We start from the raw sequence: 22,841 nt of genomic DNA on the forward strand, positions 1-22,841 counted from the left end.
GGAAAGATGATTGCATGCTCTCATTTCATTCATCAACATTAGCCACAACACTGATCAGATATAACTGAGTTCATATGATGCACCAGCCATGTATCACTTAATAATGCTGAGGGACTGTCAAATAAATCAGGAGATAATGAAAGGAGGAAGAATATAATTGCACAATGCCACGTTTCCACTTGGGAAGTGTTAGACTTCTAAATGACAGTGCGATCTATTAATCTGTTTTTCAAAGTCTCTTATGCTTACAATATACCTTGAGTCTTTAATATAGACACTGACTGGGCTATTGATTATTGGGCTGGCCTATGGTGTGAGTAATGTGGTCAAAGTTACGTAACCAGTCAATACAGAGATATCACCACTTTTTACTGTTCTCTCAATAACCAGAATCAGTTTTATAATAATAGCCTAGTTCCATAATCTACCTTTATAAGCATAGATACTCAGCACTGACAGGAAACACTATCCACTTTTTGTCCGCCTTATTTTCCATTCCTTTTCTCCAAAGCATTTTTTTTTCAATATGCAGAAATTCTTCAGCAATTTATCCAACCATAAAAATTCTAATAATAAAAAGCATTTAAGAATCAAGACATGAATTAAGAAAGAACAAGATATGGTTATAAATTATGGTTGAAGACACTCATTACTCACTACTCATTGCGTATGGTATAATTGAATCAGAAATTATGGTCCAATACAAAACTATTGACCACTAACTACTGAGCGAGCTCTATAGTCCATCTCGTCTATTGCGATCTCAAAACTCTGGCCAGGTGATAATACCTAGAATATCAAAATCAACTGCAGGCGGTAGATCCTTTTCCTATTTAGCACCAAAACTCTAGTACAGTCTTCCTAACTTTGTTCAAGAAGCAGACACACTCTGTCAGTTCAAATCTAGACTAAAAACACTCTTTAACCTGGCATATATACAGGTGCTGGTCATATAATTATATGACCAGCACCTGTACTGTATATGCCAGGTTCAAGAGTGTTTTTAACACTATATCATGTGAAATAATATCATGAAAAAGTTTATTTAATTCAGTAATTCCATTCAAAAAGTGAAACTTGTATATTATATTTATTCATTACACACAGACTGATATATTTCAAATGTTTATTTCTTTTAATTTTGATGATAATAACTGACAGCTAATGAAAATCCCAAATTCAGTATTTAAGAAAATTAGAATATTACTTAAGACCAATACAAAAAAAAATATTTTTAGAAATTCTGGCCAACTGAAAAGTATGAACATGAAAAGGATGAGCATGTACAGCACTCAATACTTAGTTGAGGCTCCTTTTGCCTGAATTACTGCAGCAATGCGGCGTGGCGTGGAGTCGATCAGTCTGTGGCACTGCTCAGGTGTTATGAGAGCCCAGGTTGCTCTGATAGTGGCCTTCAGCTCTTCTGCATTGTTGGGTCTGGCGTATCACATCTTCCTCTTCACAAACCCCATTGATTTTCTATAGGGTTAAGGTCAGGCGAGATAACTGGCCAATTAAGAACAGGGATACCATGGTCCTTAAACCAGGTACTGGTAGCTTTGGCACTGTGTGCAGGTGTCAAGTCCTGTTGGAAAATGAAATCTGCATCTCCATAAAGTTGGTCAGCAGCAGGAAGCATGAAGTGCTCTAAAACTTCCTGGCTGCGTTGTCCTTAGACCTCAGAAAACACAGTGGACCAACACCAGCAGATGACATGGCACCCCAAACCATCACTGAGTGTGGAAACTTTACACTGGACTTCAAGCAATGTGGATTCTGTGCCTCTCCTCTCTTCCTCCAGACTCTGGGACCTTGATTTCCAAATGAGATTCAAAATATGCTTTCATCAGAAAAGAGGACTTTGGTCCACTGTGCTTTATTAAATCCAGAGTCAACGCAGATGTCTACCAGGACATGTTCAGAGCACTTCATGCTTCCTTCATTTTACAGCAGGATTTGCACCTGCCCACACTGCCAAAAGAACCAAAACCTGGTTCAATGACTATGGTATTACTGTGTGATTACTGTGTGATTTCATGTAATATTCAATTTTTCTGGGATTTTGATTTTGTGGGTTTCATAAGATGTAATCCATAATCATTAAATTATAACAAATAAAGGCTTGAAATATCTCACTTTGCATGTAATGAGTCTATATAATATATTAGTTTCACCTGTTAAGTTGATTTCCTGAAATAAATAAACTTTTTGAATTATTTGACCAGCACCTGTACATAACATATGATCACATTTCTATAATTCACATCCATTAAAGGATTGTTAAGCTGCATACATTAGGTCAACCGGACCCGCAAACACTTCCTCTAACACCCAGTGTACTAAATTATTTTCCTGTTTATCACTATACAGCTTTCTTATTTGTATTGGATATAGAGCTATGTAAATAAAGGTTACTTGACTTGACTTTTGATAAAGTGAACATTTTTCAAGTAAACATTCTTAAATATGTTGTACAGACATATACATTCTCAACACTGCTGTGTCAATGGCAATGCTTTATGGGAGTTGGCGGTCACTGCTGAACTCTTTTGATGTGATTCCCATTTTCATGGTAACAACAACTGATTGGTAGATCTCTTCTCAGGATTTTGGGTATGATATCTCTCCAGGAATTAGTTTTTTTTTTTTTTTTACTTGGAATCACATTGACACAATCTCTTAATGTTTGATGGCTCATGACAAGGCTGCTAAATATTGTTGTAGTTAAGTAATTTGTGATGTCAAGAAACAGAAAATGTCACACTAGCGTTGAAAACAACTGGGAACATTTTATTGCTGGACAAAGCTGTCAAGAGTGAAAACAATAACTGATGAACTGAAAAAAAAATAACACAAAATTAAAATGACTGCAGACAAATCGAGTGCTGTGATGTGTTGAAAAAAAAGAAAAAAAGATTAAATATACATGAGCAAAAAAGATGAGGAATTCCACTATTGCCGACACAAATGGTCATAATGCAACAAACCTATAGAAATCAACAGCGCAACATGGTGAAAATCATAAATACACAGAATGAGACACCGACAAAAAACAAAAATCATGGACTCCAGAAATGTGGTGGCAGTATGAATCCAATCCATCATCCACCTTTATTATGAGCTCTTGTAAGCTTGTTAAAATAAAAAACAAGAACCAGTAGTAAAATAACCAGTAACATGGAGCCTTGTTAATGCGGAGGGTGTTTTCAACCAGTTGACGTCTTCTCGCACATCTGACTCAGTAACACCACTGAGACAGAATAGCATCTTTCATAACACTATGAGTGGGGTCCATACGTCTGAGACCACAGAGTTAAAATGTGTCTGGTTTGCATCTGTTTTTGTCATAATAAAATACATAAGGAATTTGAGTAAAAAGTAGGAATTAGTCAAGAGTTTTTATTTGTCTTTGTTTTTAGTATGTCCCCCTTTTGATTTACCCGAAAGCAGCCTGGACTCCACACGTTTGACCAGCTGATCCATGTTATCCAGCGCAATTTGTGCACATCAATGGAAGCAATCAGATCCATTGTCAGATTTGGAGTTGGACAAATTAGCTTATTGATTAGCAACCTATTTCTTCTTCATTGTACATCACACCATTTTTTTGTTACAGTACATGTACCTCTGCTCATTTCACGTTTTGAATGTTTTACAGATTTTCAATGTGGGCTCAGACTTTTGGACTTTCCAGTATGAGCTACAATAAACTAGATGTTTGTTCAGTTGGTACAGATAGAGTATGAAAATTTCAAAATCAACTGTTATGTACAATAATGAGCTACAAAGTACCACATCTATGATGTAATAAAATATGTAAACATATTTATTGTTTGACACAGCTGACTGTGACAACATGAAATATACACTCATTCACATTGAATTCGTCTTCCGCAAATCATATTTCAGCCCTCCATCAGACAACAGATTGCTTCGCTCACAGTTGCTCCATATTTGAGACGTGTGTGTAGCAAATGACTTAAGCAGTCAAAACTGAAAGGAGAATCCCGAATTTAATGTAGAATGTCTCGTTTTCCATTTGTAATAAATAAATGCTTTTCAGTTGAATCTGTTTATACATGGCAGAGCTCAATCAGAATATGAATATTAAAGCAAGTTAGTACTTGACGGACACTGGTAGAGAAAAGGATGAGAAATAAAAGCAGAAACAAAGGAAAAATGAGTATGCTAAAAAAATTAGGAAAAAACCCCCACCATTTGATTAATGGAACATTTCTTCTCCTGCTTGGGTTAGACAAGTACTGGTTTATGGCAAATTTTCCCACTTTGCATCTTCAAAACAACATCCTCTAGATCTCCTCTTTGCAAAGATATCAGTACTACATCACACACATCACATGCATGCCCAAAATCATGACCATTACCCATGATCTGCGTTGATTTGTACAGGGTTACAATGGACAAGGGTTGCTTTTTTTTCTCCTTTTGTCTTTTTTTTTTACACCAAGTATTTTGTACCTTAGAAAGTCACTTGAGGGATAACAATGTAACAATGAGATATTTTACACTGGCATTGTCCCACAACCAGACAGAAAATAAGGTATCAAGGTCCCCAGAGTCCTATTTGCCTTCTCCCTATACGCTTACCGTACGCTTAAGTGTGCTTCAGATCACAGAGCTTGGAAATGGGTTCATTTTGACTCAATGAGTGAGTTTTTAAAGGACTTTTTTGTGTGTAAAATCACTGTTTCCTGTTCAAGTTTTTTTTCTCTCTGTCATTTGGATTTCGTTTTATACATAGTATTCCTTGTCCTTGTCTTTGGGTCTCTTGTTGCTGGCACTCTTAGTGCTGGGCTGTTTGTCTTTCACTACCGTGCCGTTATTCTGTGCCGAATTGCTAATGTAGTTCCGTGTTTCATCTACCTGATAGGAGCCCTCGTCCCTGTTCCTGTATTTGTACATGGCATAGAGGAGGATGAGGATGCACAGGGCGGCAGCAGAGATGATCCCGACCACCATGCCCGTAGTGCTGCTGGACTCGCGTATTACCTCCGAGGCACCAGGGGGCACTCTCTTGATTCCCGGCTCAGTGGGCAGGGCGCTGGGGATGGTGCGCAACATGGGCTGCGTGATGTACGGCCCCTTCGGTTTGGTGCCGTCCATGTCCAAAGATGTGGGGAGTGGGAGCAGCACTATGTCTGGTTGGGGTTTGATCTCACGGTTGTTCATTTTCCCGGCGGGGATTTTAGGAGCGGCCTCGGCCGTGACGGGGGACGAGCTCCTGAGGTCAGGCAGAGGCGGGATGGCCGTAGTCCTGCCCGCCTCAGAGGCCTTGCTAGGTTTAAAGTCCTTTGCTTCCCACTTGGGTGCGAGAGCTTTGTAGCCACCTTCGTAAGTCGACGTGGTCAAGATCTTATCTGTTACCAGGGAGAAGGTGGTGTAAAAATCTTCATCGTCAGTAGGGGGGAGGCTAGAGTCGAAGGCCTCCCCAGAGCCAAACCCCGAAATCACCAAGCCATCACCATCATCATCATCACCATCATCATCATCACAATCATCGCTGCCTTGGTGCGACAAGCAAGGTACCCCCGCCTCGATGGCAATTGACAGGGACTCTTTGGTGGTCTTAATAATGGTGAGGACGGGGTGAAGGGTCGGGGGAAGGGGGATGAAAGGGGCTCGAGTGGAAACAGGGGGAATGTCTATGGGATCCTCGACTAGAACGGGGATGACTAACTCCCCTCCTGGGAAGCAGAAGAAGAAGAAAGGAAATTAGTGTCCATTCAAGTTTGGTTGCTTGCTAAACAGGCAACTGTACATGACCAATTAAAGCAAAGCAAGAATATTTGGAAAGGAATATGACAAAAACACTCTTGGCCAAAACCAAGAAAGAACAGAAAGAAAGAACGGAAATGTGAAAATGCCAGGTACATTTATCAAAAGGCTTGTAGGGACATGCAGGGTCTCGAGCTTTCTTTTTGGCATATTTAACTGACCTCTACATGATGTCCCTGACACTTAGAGCATCCGGAACAAGTTAAACTAGTGAACATAGTCTTTAATTTTGCTACATCTTGGGAAGTGTAGATAGGTGAAAGTAAAAAGCTGAGCTGATCTGACTGCTTACGTTGTGAATTCATTTAGGAAATTTACGTCTAAGCATCCTGTTGGCTCAACGAACATAAGACCAATGAAGAGCGTAATATATGGAACACTCCCAAAAAATAACATTATTGTATTGAGATTTCTAATTTTCTGAGCGGCTTATCAAGACTGTAGAGAAAATCACTTTATTACTTTTCTCTTTCAAGTCTGTCACACTTGAGATGAAAGCCAATTGCCTTTTGACAGTTCTTATGAAATTGCCACAATGGCACAAGTCGCAAGACAGTTCAACAACACCTGAATGTTTCGTCTCATATGTGAACTTTATGTCAAACTATAGGTTTGATTCACACGATTCACACTGAGGGTGATTATTTTAATTGTTGAAAACATTACATACACACATTGGGGTTCATGCAATTTTTTATTTATTTAAGATAAAACGTAAAACCATTCTTAAGTAAACTGAAGCATTCAGCTCACAGGATTAATGGATTTTTAACGATTTACTGAATAAGGCCCAATGTTTTTACAAATAAAACCTGGTCGTTTTTCACGAAGGAGGCCAATTGTACATTTCTTGAAGATTTTTTCCTTTTTTTTATTGTTACAAGGGATACATCCAGATGTTGATTGAATCTGCTCAAACTTAAGCCAAGGTGGCTTGACTGATTACAGACATAGGGCACTATAAGGCAACACAGGTCTCAAACAACAGACCAAAAGAAACAAAAGGAAAGGAAAGAAAAATTAAAAGCAATGCAAACAACTGGTTAATGGTTAGAGCAAATCACTAGAAACATTCGCAAACCAAATGCACAAAGTCAAAAAGAGAGTAGTAAGCACATAAAAAAAGAAAATGATTCTAAAAAATAATAAGCCTATTAAACAATTCATCAAAAGGTGGAAGCATACCAACAGTTCTGTGACTTACATCAACAAATTGCCCGCATGATTTTGGCAGGAAGAAAAAAATTTACAAAAGAAAGTTGTGTAAGAATGCTTGGGAATAAGTATGGTTAATCTTTAAAAATGTATTTAGGCAATCAATTTATCCTCTAATTTGATATATAATATTTTTTCTTAGACAAGATGATACAGGGAGGCAACGACACATACATTCACACCATGACATGAAAAATAACTTCACCATTCTGCTCATTTGTTCTGTCTTTTGATAAATAAATCATTTTCTCTACAAAAGAAAACTGTACATTTTTTAAAGATAATTTAGCTTTGAAGTATCTACATGTACAGATACATATTTTCTTTTTTTTAAACATGGATTCTTAAACAATAGAATGACTGTACATATTGTACTGTTGCTAAGAGGAGAAAGGGAGGGTCGAGAGAGAGAGATAGAGAGAGAGAGAGAGAGAGAGAGAGAGAGAGAGAGAGAGAGAGAGAGAGAGGCCTATGAACAGACTAGGTAGGAAATGACATAGATGGAAGTGAACGTGTACGTCAGTTGCCATGTCCATGTAAGGGCGGTACGAAGCGGTCGGGCGGCAATAGAGCTTTGGGCTGTAAGGAAGGGATGGGGATATACAAACAATGAGCATATACATGCCCATCTACCAGATCATATAGAACTCAAGACTGACACTCATACTGACCCTAAGCTGCAACTTCTGTCCCATGCAGTTTAAATGTTAGATTTAGATTTAAACAATTTAGGAGTCAGATTTCCACTGGGAAAAATCATGACTACAATTATAACTGATTTTGATTGTTTGGAGTAGATAGTGGTGAGTAAAAATTAGCATTTTTTTTTTTTAATACTTATAAAGCTATCAAAGTTCTCCAATATTGATCAAGCTAATCAAGAAAAAAGAGAAACTAAACAGGAATCAATATAGAACATATAAATATACACATATAAATATAAGTACATATATAAATATAGACAAACCAGACGATATACATGTATACACATGTATACATGTAAGCAATAAAGAGGAATAACTGAAAAATGATCTCACACTATCAAGATTGAAATAATCAGAAAAAACATAGTGAAGCCAAACAGAGGAGGGACACTGTACCGTCACCACCTTCACAACTAATAACACCATTATTAGTTTTCTTTTGTAAATCTATTGTTAGTAGCTTGACGGCACAAAGCAGGGGTGGGTTTATTTCAGGAAAAGGAGGAAAATCACTTTTTTTTTTGTTTCACTGCAAGGTGAAATCATGCTTTTTAACAAGTTGCATTTAGGGAAAGTAGAATCACAGCACTGCAAGCTTGGATCAGGAGGGCTGAGAACAGGGTTACAGGATATTGAGAAACCCATGGGCTAAAGGCTGTGGGATATCAACTCGAATCAACCAAATCTCAATCTCAATACAGAGATAAAGACCTCGTTGATTTTATGACCACTTGAACATAATGCTAATCCTGAATGCATTCAGACAATTTAGAACAGAAATATTCTGCAGAAATCATTGCATAACCAACAGCCGTTCGCTCAACATAAATGACAGTAAAGACTGGGAATTCCACAAATTAGCATCCTTACAAGACATAAAACATATCTGGGAGATGTCTCTAACAGACACATCAAAAAAGAGTACATTTAAATTTGTATGCATGTAGGACATGAGAGAGATTGTTATATTATGCAGTTCATCAGTATGGGGTTTTTCAATGGTTGATACCGTTACTGAATGAATGAGCAGTCGGTGAGCAGAGCAATTTAATGACTCAAAACAAGTGGACAATTTTTACTAAACCTACAAAAACCTAGTATAAATTAGTTTAACAGTTGAAACTAGTATAGCAATTGGCAAAAGGGTTGCCTAATTTTGCCTTGTTTATCACGTTTCACGGATTCCCTAGTTCGTCCTGAGCTAAATGGGTGAATTTATTGGCTTCAGATGATTTGATCAAGATGAAGGCATCTACTAAAACCACAGGCACAAAGACAGCGCCACAGAGGACCCCGGCATGTCTCAGTAAATACTTTAATCGTACATTAGCTATGATCATTTTCACAGTGTCTTAGGGGACTGTATTTGTTTTGCAGAGAGGATATAGGAGGAAGTGTTCTTTGGGCTAAGCTCCATTACATAGCAAACACTTCCACACTGCATTAAGCCTCCAGCTCAGCTAGATTGCAGCGTTCTCTGCATTTGCTTACAGGAGTTCATTCTTGTAAACAAATGTGAAGGGCCACCCTCTTTCTCAGCTGTTAATGCTCTCTAAAAACATCTCCGGCACAGAATTCCACGTTTAGAGCGGAGAGGATGCGAAACGAAAGAAATTAACCATAACAGCTGACATTCACAGTAGTGCTCTCTCTCTTGTGGCCCCAACCAAATCCAAGTGCCCTTGGTCCAGATATCCGTGCCTAAACTCCGTGACCATCTTGTTTTCGCTGAGTCGAGCCAAACAGCGATGAATGCCGCAGGTGTGTGGGGCTAAACCTGCCTGATCCCCTAAAAGAGGAGTATGTGTGAGCTGGCCCCTGTGGTTCAGTCAAATCCTTTTGTGTCAACCATGCATTGTGCCCAGTTTGCGACTATTGCGGTTTTCGTCTGATAACTCATCAGCAGTATGAGAACTGAAAACCCTGGGAAATGAGAAGGCTGTGTAACTGCTGAGGGGCTGTTTTTATAGATACAAAAACTGACCTTTATGACACTTCCTCAAAGCATCAGATTGCACTGGGATTGGGCAAATGAGCCAGCGCTAAGCTCCGCCCTCCTTGGTTAAAGTTGAGATTTCAAACATGGCTATTTTTCAGTAAATTGTGCTCAGAAATTGGCAATTATTTAATACTTATTTAATAAAGAGTTATTTAAAACTTTATCAGTGAATTCAACATTGTACTATGTGCTTTTTACTTCATTAATCTTAAAATACATGAATGTTAACATTCAATTACTTAGGAGACAATTTTTTTTTTGTCGTACTTTTAGTAATTACTACCTACTTGTCGCGATTCAATACCACGATACTGAACTCACGATACAATATTATTGCGATACTCCAGGACATATGATAAAAGGTTATCAAAAAATTTACCGTTGATTAAAATGCTAAATTTGGTATTACATTTTGGCTGTAAATGAATAGGCTTGGACTTGGTGCTGGTAACCCAAAGCACAGGACAATAGTGACACCAGAATAAAATTCTGAAGCTGAAAATACTGAATTATTTTAGACGAATATCACAATATTTTAGCACTCTGTCACTGACTAGATATATTTAAAATAATGTAGGCCACTATTTACTGGTAACATAAGACACAAATGAGGACCCACAAATATTCCCAGATTGCATTATTATACATTATATTCAACATTATATATAGCAGTTTAATGTAGCACTGACACTAACACTTATATACGATAATACAAACTACTATACACAATAAATATTGTCACTATCCATGATACATATTGTTGCATTTTTGTATCGAGATATTTTGTGACATGATATAGGCTATTGTTACACCCCTAGTAACTACGGTACTTTTCATAATGTATGTTTTTGTGTAGGGTCAGTTAGTTTGGCCTTCCCAGTTGGGATGTCAAGTTGCTGCAATTTAGTTTTCTCTAGTTTGTCTTTTTAAATGCCTCTTTTGGGTTGGAGTGTCACAGATTCTTCTGCTACTTCTTCATATCATCTCGATGTGACTCAAGTGTTAAACTGGTATCCTAAGCCAGAGGCATGCGACCACTGTCTGCTGCACAATTTGTTGTATGGCCATTAAGCATTAAACAGTTAACCTTTAACTGAGACCTGCTTCAAAGCGATAGCTGGCTCAACGTGGCCTGACTACACCAAACTTCAGCCGGTGCCAGTGGTTCAGTGACCCGTTCCTTAGGTCCCATGCTCTCTGTGCACCTCTCCACATCCTCCTGACTGAGGTCTTGCTTTGAAGACTGTTTTTCCATCTTAATAAACCGTGCCGATGACAGCACGATGAAACCTCAGGGACCCTCAGACCCAGCATCAGTTTTACGTTAAAAAACTCTTCCTTCTTGAACTACAAACAAAAGGATTGTTTTGTGCATGAATTTGAGTTTATTTTTAGTCTTTAGGCAAAGTTCACTCCTATAAACTACTTAGAACATGAATGTCTTCATTTATTGGTTATCTCAATGTTGAATTGTGGATGTTATAATAATTTTCTATCCCAGTTTAATAACTATTATTTCTATCAAAAATGTGCCTCTACTCTAAAAACGTTTCTTCCACATACTATTATGACCGCCTACCGTATTGCATGATTTGTAAACTAATACATTTAGACATTTGCATCACATAATCAGCTATATACTGTATGTACAGCTTTTCTGACATAGTATACTTGATCACCTAGTACAACATTGCACTTGCAATGCAGAGGACTTGAGTGCGAGTCCCATGAAACACAAGTTACAATAGTTTCTTCAGAAAATGTGTTTTTACCTCACTTTTGCTTTTGTTAAAACTGTCGGTTAAGTTTAGGGTCAGTTAGGTTTAGTGTCATTAACCTTATAGCACCACTCAACGGACATTTAATTTTTTTTAACTGTCACAATACATTCAACAACCAATGTACGTTCACGTTAATTTGTTTCGTATAGGGTACAACAGGGCTAAAGGCGCACCGGGGTAAAAGGCGCCTTTGATTTTATTTTCCTCTTAAAGGGGAACACGGTAACTTTAGCCATTTCTTAGCTGATTTTCACTTTTGTTGTCGCATGTTTCCTCAACGAGCTCCCCCTAAAGCTGTGGGTCATGTATTTCACAACACGGTCGTAAAAAAAACCTCACTTGTCCCTTTTCAACCGCTGCTCATGTGGATATGTTATTATCGGAGCCGGCCAACTTTATCATGTGGAGCTATGTCTACCGAGGTGGGTAATACATCATACACAGTATCATAGAACATTGACATGTATGTCGAATTGCCGTAAAGCAGTTCGTGTTTCTTGTTCTCGCTTCTCACGAGACTTCCTATTTCCAACTTACCGGGACGTTAGTCCCCATGTTGCAAGGTTGGTTTTCCGCCTGGGAACGCTGGGGGGAGCGGGGAAAGTCACCATTTTCACCAGAACAGGTTATTTAAGCATCCAAATGATTTCTAAACGGTTTTATTAAGTTGAAATAGTTGGCACAAAAATTTGTCGCAGCACTTTCCAAAACATCCGCTTTTCAAGATGCACGTGGAAATTTGGCTGATCCTTGACGCGATCGGGGGCAGCAATGCAAAGTTGATTCTGCGCTAATTTGATCAAATATTTGATGCTTTTTAAAATATTGTAGATTTAAATAGCAAATGAGAATTGGTAAAATTATTAAGTATATTTGAGACAAAATTCTTTATGATTTTCAGTTTTTACGTACAGTATTTGGGGTAAAAGGCACCCATTCTGTTGGGTCTGAAGGCACAATAATTAGCGTGATAACCAGCTTGCTGACTGTTCCATTTGTTGACAGGACATGGTTAGATTCAGATGGTAAATATCATATATTAGGTTGGGTCTTAGAGATACCCACCATATTTATAATGAAACCATCATATTAAAAAATATGATATTAACCAATATCATATAATAAAATATTTATTGTTACTAATTGATTGATTTATATACACTGTATTTTTGTTAAAACACCCCAACAAGCCCCTAACCATTATGCATACTTTGAAAAACTGATCATTTATATCATCATGTCAAGCTTTGCCTATTTAGTACATTAGAATCACCACAAGATTTTAGAGTTTCGCCTTGTAATTCAAATGTAACCCCTGTTCATTATCTTAATGTTTAATTTGCCCTTTTGTGGAATTCCCATCAGTTCAAAAGTGTTCAAGAGTTTTACAGTGCAAAAATACAAGAAACGACATCAGCAGGACATCAGACAGATAGAACAGTCAGACAAAGACATCAGCACACAGACAGATGATAAGCACATCAGCACAAACGGTCAGCCCGTTAGCAAACGCATGGGTGGAGAAGCACGCAAGATGGAGCCGATAACTTCCATGCAAGAGTCATGATGGATATCTCCCACTGGGGATTGGTTAGTTTGCAATCAATGCATGCCACAAACGCGACTGATCAGATCAGTAGCGACAAATAGAATAGAAAAACAGATATACTTTTGTGGCAATAAAATTCTTTTTATGCCATCTGCATTCAAACAGACATGTCTATGCAGAAAGGCACTGAAATAAAGATGAGATCAGGGATGGAGGAGTGGGTGGGGGGAGGGGGGGGGGTCATTCTTTCACACACAACTTTCTTGAGACAGAATGGGGTTGCCTGAACAAGGCAAAAATTATAAATAAAATATATGATGGCAAGAAAAGATTTTGTTGCCTTTTATTTCCTGTTGTATAGAATGTGGGGATGTTTAATTTTAAGCCTAATGGCACAAAACATAACAAAAATGAGGAAGATAATTATAATTATTCCGGTTTTTTTTTCAACTACCAAAATTCCATGCGGCACAAGATGAGATGAAACAGGAGGATCATCTTTAATCCTGGAAAATGGAAGGATGAGGACATCAACGAAAAAGCCCCCCAAAAGGGGGGAAAAAAGAGAAAATGCTGGGAAATACGGCAAATGAACCAAAATCACATAAATGGGATGTCAAAGAGTGGATACAGAAGGAAGATGTTTTTTTACATGAAAAAAAGGTTTAACCAAAACAGAAACAGAACAGAAAAGTATCATGCAAACTGTCCACGAAATCTGAAGCGAAGGTCAGACTGATGATGTGAATTTCTGTGTCAACATGAAATCGTATGAGTGTGGTGGTTTGTGGCTAAGTGTACTCGCATCGAATGTCAGATGAAGAAAAGATGAAAGGTAACACTGGAACCGTCCCTAAGCATACTTCCTGTTGCCACTGAATTTGAGAGGACTTGGGGCTGGTATTAGATTTAACGCAGTTAGGGAGAATTTATCTCAAGCACAACTGTCTGCCATCAGGTTTAAAAACTTGCAGAGAGTAAATCTTTGTATAATGAGCAGAGTGACCTTGTAAGTTTGAGAGAAATACGCTGTAAAATTAACAAACAAATAAATAGGGGCCATCTGTAAAGTCAAAGGTAATGACGGAACCATATGGATTCTAGCCTGCCAGGTAAACAGGTATGACACACTTTAAAAACGATGATAACAAAACATTGCTTTTGCTAGAAGTTGTTTTTATGACTTAACAAAGAGTGAAAGTACAAACAAACAAAACCTGTTTTAATTGGTGTATTTGGAATTGGGGGATTTAATAAAAAAAAAACCTGGTCAAAGCAGGGCTTACGCTTTGTATAATGCAGGGTGTAGTTTGAGGTAAATTTAAGGCCTTAATTAGTTTTTTCCCAAAGGCATTTTAGAGCAATTAAAGCCCTTCAGTTGAGGGTCACTGTGATATTTCCAAGTAAGACATGTTCCTGGATGCAACAAATGTGTTGACCCTGGACAACATTCCTGTCTGAAAACTTGGTTCTAACCTTATCCCTCTCCTATTCAGAAACACACTGTATTAGGTAAAATCACGTTCACATTCAATTGAGAGGTACCAATACATGAATGTGAGCTCACCAAGTACAGCATGTTCCTGGATCAACATCTTTGTTAAAGGATTAGTTCACTTCAGAATAAAAATTTCCCGCTAATTTACTCACCCCCAGGTCATCCAAGATGTTCATGTCTTTCTTTCTTCAGTCGAAAAGAAATTACGTTTTTTTGAGGAAAACATTCCAGGATTTTTCTCCATATAGTTGACTTCAACAGTTGTCAACGTGTGAAGGTCCAAATTGCAGTTTCAGTGCAGCTTCAAATGACTCTACAGGATCCCAATACATATATAAATGTATATATATTTTTTAGAAAATGACCGTTCGTTTGGCTAGATAAGACCCTTATTTCCAGTTGAAGCTGCATTGAAACTGTAATTTGGACCTTCACCCGTTGACAACTGTTGAAGTCACTATATGTAGAAAAATCTTGGAATGTTTTCCTCAAAAAACGTAATTTCTTTTCGACTGAAGAAAGAAAGACATGAATATCTTGGATGATGTGGGGGTGAGTAAATTATCAGAAAATTTTTATTCTGAAGTGAATTATTACTGGAACAACACTATAATCAAACAATCAGATTTGAGGGACAAGTTTAAAGTCCAGTTTAGGTTTACAACCAGGGTTAGGTGCTTCTACATAAGTGTTATTCACCAATCATTTCCCTCTGATTTTAGGGATAAGCTATGGGTAGGTTTAGGGGTATGGACGGGGTTAGGACAGGAATTCGGACAGGAATGTTGTTCCAGGGTCAACAAAATATGTTGATCCAGGAACATTTCTTCCTTGGCAAAATCATGGTGACCCCAAGGCTGCAGGCCGACCACTGAACTGTCATTAACTAAACAACCCTAGCATCCATATTGGCCTTGTAAGCACTAAAATCAACAGCAGGGTTTTTATGTACTGTGATGGCTGACGGCAGGAGTTTGATCAATCCCAAGTTCTTTAAAAACCGTACCAATTAATACGTCATACTCATACTGCGCAAAACGTTTGTTTAACCTTGAGGAAACAGAAGCTATATGTGGAGAAAGGTGAGCACAGAAATTCGAAGATATCTGTTCTCTATTAGATGTTTAAAGGCAAGCCTTCAATGTGAGGAAACAAAGGAACAAACAGGAAGGAGGAGTTGTTTCTGTTGCAGTTAGTCCGATACACATCAGAAATCTCTATGCTGAAAGCATTATTCTTTTTGATTTGTAAACATCTCAAAATGTATCATCTGTCAAAGACGCACACATACACACACACACACGCACTGCAAGAAATCCATTGTGTACAGGATTGATACATTTTGAAGCATCAGAGAGAACTACATGGAGTTTGATACTAATTTTGTACTTTTGGAATAAAGTTTGGCTCTCTGTTGGTTGCTGAGAGGACAAAATTAGTATAAACACAGAACCATGTTAGTGACGTTCGGCCCCATAATAAAGTGTAACTCTGAAACAGGCCAATGCTTCCTGACTCTTTTAATTCCATTACGATATCATCTGCATGTGAACCGATTTAGAGAAATCAGTCCACAAGCTATTTGGATTCAGTACAATAGTGGTCCCAAAAAGTGTTTGGACACTTAAGTCACACCTTAAAATGTAAGAATGTCACTGTAAAATAGAATACAAAATATCAAAGCAAGTGACATTTATTTAAAGACCAAAACTTTTCAGGCAAACAATAATGTTGTAAAAATTACTCAATAGATTTATTGTTCAACATTTTGAAAATGTATTTAAACTAAGGACATTAGCCGAGAGAAGGCAGCACAGAATAAGCAACGAGCTATTCACACAGAATGCATTCTTGTGTTCAAATACATTTTGTTCTCTGCCAAATTTCTCTTAAATATCATAACTTGAAAGCAAATCTATATACATATATCAGAGTCAAATATGTATCAATGCAATTCATAGTGATTTATTTGATAAATGAATCAGCATTTTATGTACTGTATCATACCAACATTTTAATGATAGCCTAGAATAATTAATTAACAGACACTTTCTGAAAGTCAGACATTAGTAGAGCATGTCCACAGTTGATGTTTTGGAGTCAAGTAACTTTAAAGTTGTCACAAAACGTTTCCCCTAAGAAAATATCTATTTAATATCTATAATTTGTTTGCAGATGCCATTTGCTTTGATATTTTATATTCAAACCAATTCAACATACAGACATTTATGACTTAAATGTCCAAATACATTTTGGGACCACTGAATATCACTATAGATATATGCTTTTGATTGCTTTTGAGCTTGAAAAAAAATTCTTTTAGCGACACTTTTGAAGTTACACTGGGTTCTCATGGGGATGATGCTTTGAGAGGGAGAACTCAAATATAAGAGAGTGAGAGACCAAGTTTAAGCAAGCACAACCATAACACACCCATCCCACCTGTGTGTCCCCCGTCACACTCCTCCAGATCCTCGTCGTCGCTGGAACATTCTGCGGAGGACACAATGTCATCCGTCGTCTGCTGGATCAGCCAGAGGCGTGTGGAGACAAAACAAACAGAACAAACATTTAAGTGAAGCCAAATCTACCAACACAAAAAGGATCATGGAGCAAGCATTATATTCTACTTCTCTCCCATATTTCTCAAGGGCAACAGACTGGATGGGGACTGAAATGTCAGGTTTGTTTTTCTTTTTGGGTTTATTTATGGTGGCTGACTCTTCATACATCGTCTACCATCTCCAGCTTCTCGAGGGCCGTCACAGATAATCACTGTCTCTGGACGCTTGCCTTCTGCTGGCCCATCAGCACCTTCCTCTATCCCACAATCCTGATTTATGAGCACACTTGTTCCCGCCTTCTCGCTCTCCCCCAGCCCAAGCTCTCTGGCGGTGTTGTATTTCACCCCACATGCACTGTTAATCAGAGTGGATCGGTGCCGCGATAAAATAAGCCCTGTCACAAAGCAAGGGTTATGAAATCATAGCACTGATTGAGTTTGCAGTGCCTGGTGAGAGGACAAGCTTTAACTATTATTGAGTTTGACAGGCTAATGAAACAGAGTTCGGCTGGAGCCTGGAAAAGCGGCTAGGCGTACTAGGGTGGAGAGGATGCTGTATGGAGAAGAACATTTGTACTAATGTGCTCATAGTTTGAGTGAGAGACACTTTCAACGGGATTAGCACATATTATTATCTCAGACAACTCTTCATTGATCTTGTGTTGATCTTGTGTGAAGAGTATACAGTTATTTAAATAAGTATGGCAGTGAGCCAGGCGTCTAAAAATAGGCTACCAGAATATATTGTTTGGAATGCTGGTATGCTAGTGTCCCCGCCATCTAATCATCTTAAGATAATTTATCCATGTGGTATCACGTTAGTACCAATTAATGATATTTCAGGGTAAGAATTAGGTTTAAGTTTCTGAACGTTGCATTCTAATCAAAGAACCGGCAGTGTGATTTTACACCTCTCAGAATGTTTTAGATGTTCCTCTAATTCAAACAACTGATTTAACTCATCAGCTTTGTATGGAGACATCTAAAACATTCTGGGAGGTGCAATCTCAACTGGAGCTGAGAAACACTGCTCTATGATCTGGGTCTGGATTTCCGAAAATGTTCTTAAGAACTTAAGATAAATTCTAAGAAGGTTGTAAGAATTCTCCTGAGTGCAATTTGTCAGAAATTCTTAAGAACTTCTCAAATAGTTTCTGAAGAACATGTTATTTTTGTTCTTTACAAGAAAACAACAGGATTTGCTTATTAACTGATTGATGATGGTTCTTCTCAATGAAAAACACCTCAAAGACAGTGTTTTGTTCTGACTACAGATAACTGTCATAATCACAAACAATAAGCATGCACACTTTCCATTGAGACTGGCTTAACGGGAGTCTGGCACTCTGTCGAGTTCTTAATCTGTGTGTTCTGTTGAATTCATAAGCTCTCTTTGTATGAACACTTTCATATGTGTTGAATGCTTCTGACAATTGAGTCATCATTTTAAAATAATAACTGACATCCCTATTTGACAATTTTTTTTTAGAATTCAGCAAAAAACTCAGATCACGCATATTAATGGACGATCATTGTTCAATTATTGATAATTTGTGTCACTTCAGTTTACTCATGTACTCATATTTGTAAAATATTTTAATAACCCAATAAATTCATAATACAGACCTTGAACATTCATTTCAGGAACTCAAAGGTTTTGTCTTTAGGACAATCTTAAGAAAAAAAAGTTAAGAACATTCTTAATAAATGTTTTTGGGAATACAACATATTCTTAACTTTACTCTTGAATTAGAAAACAATAAGAATATAGCAGTCAATAATAATTGTATTCTTTAGAATGTTTCATGAATCCAGTCTCAGGATCTGGACTGATCACTGAGATTGGCAGTTCGGACTAGAAATACTATTAAAGGTAGGGGTTAGAATTTAGGGTTGGAGTTTGGGTGAGATTATGTGTAAAGATGAGGGTTAGGATTAGGTTTGGGTTGTTTTAGTGTCGTGACACAGCAAGCCGAAGGTTGGCTGCCCGTTAGCGTCTGTCACACACGTCAGCTGTAGTCAGACTCACGTCGATGGGAGTTCGCCCGATTCAGCATGTTGAATCAGCGTCAGGCCTGTCGGTGAGAGAGGTCACTCTGATTGGCTGTTCATTTAGTGAACGTCTAACACGAGAATAAAAGCCAACGTGATGAAAGCGAGCATAGAAGTCACCGACAAAAGGCTTTTCTAATTTTAAGTCATCTTACCTGAGCCTTCCAATATGCATTTTCATAATAACATGAGCCGATCAGTGTGATTGATTTTCAAAATCGTAAGCAAGCGCTGCTTTGTTTACAGATTGTATATCTGCAGTCCTAGTTTAATTTACCCTTTTTGAATGATGAATATAGACTATTGATACCTTCTGATATAGATGGTTATTTCCTTACATGCAGGTGCAGAATGCATGTGGTAAGTCAGCTGTAGTTTTTGCGGCGTGTTCACGCGCATAAGGCTAAAATTTAAGGTGGCATCTTTTGCGTCAATAATAACTGATTTCTGTCTGATGTTAGGGCTTGTGTTTGACCAGTAATTGTTTGAAAATACTTTTTTTTCCAGCAGATGATTGTGCTGATTCACAAGCTAAGGGCAAAAGATCAGCCAGGACAAGCATTGAAATTCATCCTCAAATAAACTGTCATGGTGGTGTCATAATGGTGCTGGACAACCGCAGACCGATCTAGCCAAGCGACAGTTACTGTAATACAGATGTGATGCAGTCACATTACCAGCAGATGTGCCATTGATGGAGCTCCTCAAGACCAGAGGGTTCTCACCCCCTACATTTCCTCAATGCTGTTCACTACAGTTTCCCGGAGTGTGAAATCACAGAAGAGACTTGACAGATGTGTTTGTGCATGACCAGCTGCAGAAGTGGTGTCAGAGGACAGGCTAGTCCAGACCATAACAGCTCAGAAATGGTTTTCTGCCAGCACAGAGCACCATAGAGATACCACTAATGTCCCATCTACTGTCTGTGACCACAGCTCAAATATGAGGGCAATACAAAACCAATTCCAGACTGCCTACAGAGAACTACTCTGCTGCAGCACAACACATCCTACTGTATACTTAACAATAATTTATTAAAAACTATTTTTTGTTCATGTTTAAGTCTACAGTTTAGCAGAACATACGTCTGCATCTGAACTGATATGGTAAAGGTACATAAAAGTACACATACAGAATAGAAATAACTCAAGTAAACGTAAAAGTAAAATGCTAATAATTACTTGAGTTGAGTAAAAAAGTATCCAATGAAAAGTACTGTATTTTGCTTAAGTGCTAGCAAGATTATGAAGATGGAGAAGTCAATGAAACATGCATCACACAGGCCATACGTGAGAGGTGCAATGCTTTTTCAAAATAAACAATACCATGGTACTCAAAGCCTTTAAACTTTAAAGGTATTGATAATGTACATTATAGTGCATTATATCTATTCATAAATAATTGTAACCAAAGTTAAATAGAATTTGAATATTTGCAGATTCCTTCTTACATCTAAAATTGGTTGTGTTTTAATGCATTTTTCATTTCTAAAGGTATAACAATGAATAGATGGTTACAATTATTTATGAGGCCAAACAATGCAGCTTGAGGTGCATTACAAGGCATTATACTTAAAGCCTTTATATATAATGCATTTTAATATTACAGATATTACCGATTACTGAATCCATGTATAATGCTAATTTTGCAGTTCAAATAGTATATGCAATAATTAATATATAAATAAAATAATACTATACAATAACATAATATAAACAGATAGTCCCAATGTCATTACATATCCTAATGTGCATTTGGAATAATTAGACAATGTCAAAAGAAAGTAAACCTGCAAAGATTTGAACTCAAAAGTAAAGGGAACGCTTCGTGGACATCAAGCAAACTTAATTCAGACTACCTCCTGAGAACATCTGTAGGGCTCACATTTACAACAAAATACTTCCAAAACAAGAATGAAATAGGGAAGGTGTCGGGGAATAACATCGAATTTACAGCATGTTTGACAATGATGAGTCTGTTTTCGCAGTGACATCAAATCTGCAGTCCCTAGCTGGCGTATTTTACAAAAAACGATTTCACAGCTGGCTAAATCCAATTTTGTCACAAAATCTCCATGCTACAAAAACTTATTTTGGGAGCAGAATATTCCCTTTCTTGTGTGTAAATGATTCTCCATGCATTTCCCCATTCTCTCGCAGAACTGAGGAAGTCACGAGGGACTAGACTTGAGGTGTTCTAGAACGTTCTGAGCTTGCTGGAGTGATGGAGTTTACGCAATGCCACGGCTAGGAGGTCATGTCATTTCTAATAGCTGTAAAGGCCTGTAATAGGAGGACCCTGGTGAGTACAGTGTCATCAGTTTGTCAAAAATATTCAGCTATTTCTTTAACGCCAGGGTCTACTAGAAGCCGAAGCCCAGGATGATGAGTGGGTGGAGGATATAGCATTGTGAAAAGCCAGACACTCATGTGCCTCGTTTCCTCAACTCATTCAGTCTGTTTCAAATGTTCACTTTTACCTCTATAATCTGAAAAACTTCCAGAAACAAATATCCATTCTCACTCAACTGCTCTGTCATTCCCAACAAGATAGCAATCTCAGCGCCGGAAGCACTTTTTTCGATCGGGTCACTTCTGATCTGCATTATCGTGTCAGATCTTGGCTTTGACAGACGGACACAAGAAAAGCTTGTATTACAAAGAATCGATGGCGTCAGGCTGTATCCCTGTCAAAGGCCTGCCACAAGTCTTTCTGCTCAAACGTCTCTTCTGGGACGTTCAGAAGAAATAGCAAGATCAGAATGATATGCATTGTTGTCTGGCTAATGTCACCTTCACTGAGTGTCCTACAGGAATTTGAATATATAACACTGTATGGTAGACGTGATGAAGCATTGTATCGTATCCTTTAGGAGTCTAAGCAATGTTCCCTGGTTCCAACGAAACACTGTCTACTTGATAACAGTAAATAAATGAAAATAAATCAGCTGCATTGCAGAATTCATTCTTCATTCCTCAACCCTAAACATATTTTGCCTGGATAAGATCTAATATTGATATTTGTGGAGTTTGGTCATGATGCATTTGTCTTCTAAAAGTCAGCATTATTTTCTGCTTTCTGGATGGAAGAGCCAGAGAAAAATAATACCTGCAATTTCCAGGTGAAGGCATTCATGAAATTCCAACTATCAGATACAATCTGCGATATAAAGATTTTTTCATTCAGAAAAAAACAACACCAGAAACAAAACAGCAAAAGATATGACTTGTTTTTTCAGAAAAAATATATTAAATTAAGCTTATTTTCTTAACATCTTAGGGCCCAGTGGTTCTCAAACGTTTGGTCACGCCCCCTTTGAACCTTTAAAAAACATCTGGCTCCAAAATTGCACTAAATTTTTTTTTTTTTTTTTAAATAGAAAACTGTGCAATGAAAAACCTCTGCAATAGTTTCACTTTGTAATGTCATCGAATTATTGAGAAATATAACCGTAAGAGAGAATAATAGTAGATCAGAACTTAACTTTTCATTTAAATAACTTTTTTTAAAATATATATTTCAGTGATGCTTTGGATGATCAATACATAATTAGAGCTACCGTGAGCTCTTTTGACAGCGCTTCACAAGCTCGGCTTCTTCTACAAGTCTTTCAGTGTTCACAATAGCAGTGTGTGATTCCGTCCACTGAAGAGGTGCTTTTCTATGTTGGACAACTTCTATGTT

The 22,841-nt window shown here is 37.8% G+C and overlaps 1 protein-coding gene across 1 annotated transcript in view; it reads right to left on the reverse strand.

The window, feature by feature from the left end:
• Positions 1 to 2,769: 2,769 nt before the first annotated feature.
• Positions 2,770 to 22,841, reverse strand: part of nrxn3b (neurexin 3b) — a 346,388-nt gene continuing 326,316 nt past the window's right edge. The window contains 2 exon segments of the mRNA XM_079583552.1: positions 2,770 to 5,705; positions 16,985 to 17,066. Coding sequence (XP_079439678.1) covers positions 4,753 to 5,705; positions 16,985 to 17,066 — 1,035 coding nt within the window. The 3' untranslated portion in view covers positions 2,770 to 4,752.

Source organism: Phoxinus phoxinus, assembly GCF_949152265.1.
Source record: "Phoxinus phoxinus genome assembly, chromosome: 16".
Lineage (NCBI taxonomy): Eukaryota > Metazoa > Chordata > Actinopteri > Cypriniformes > Leuciscidae > Phoxinus > Phoxinus phoxinus.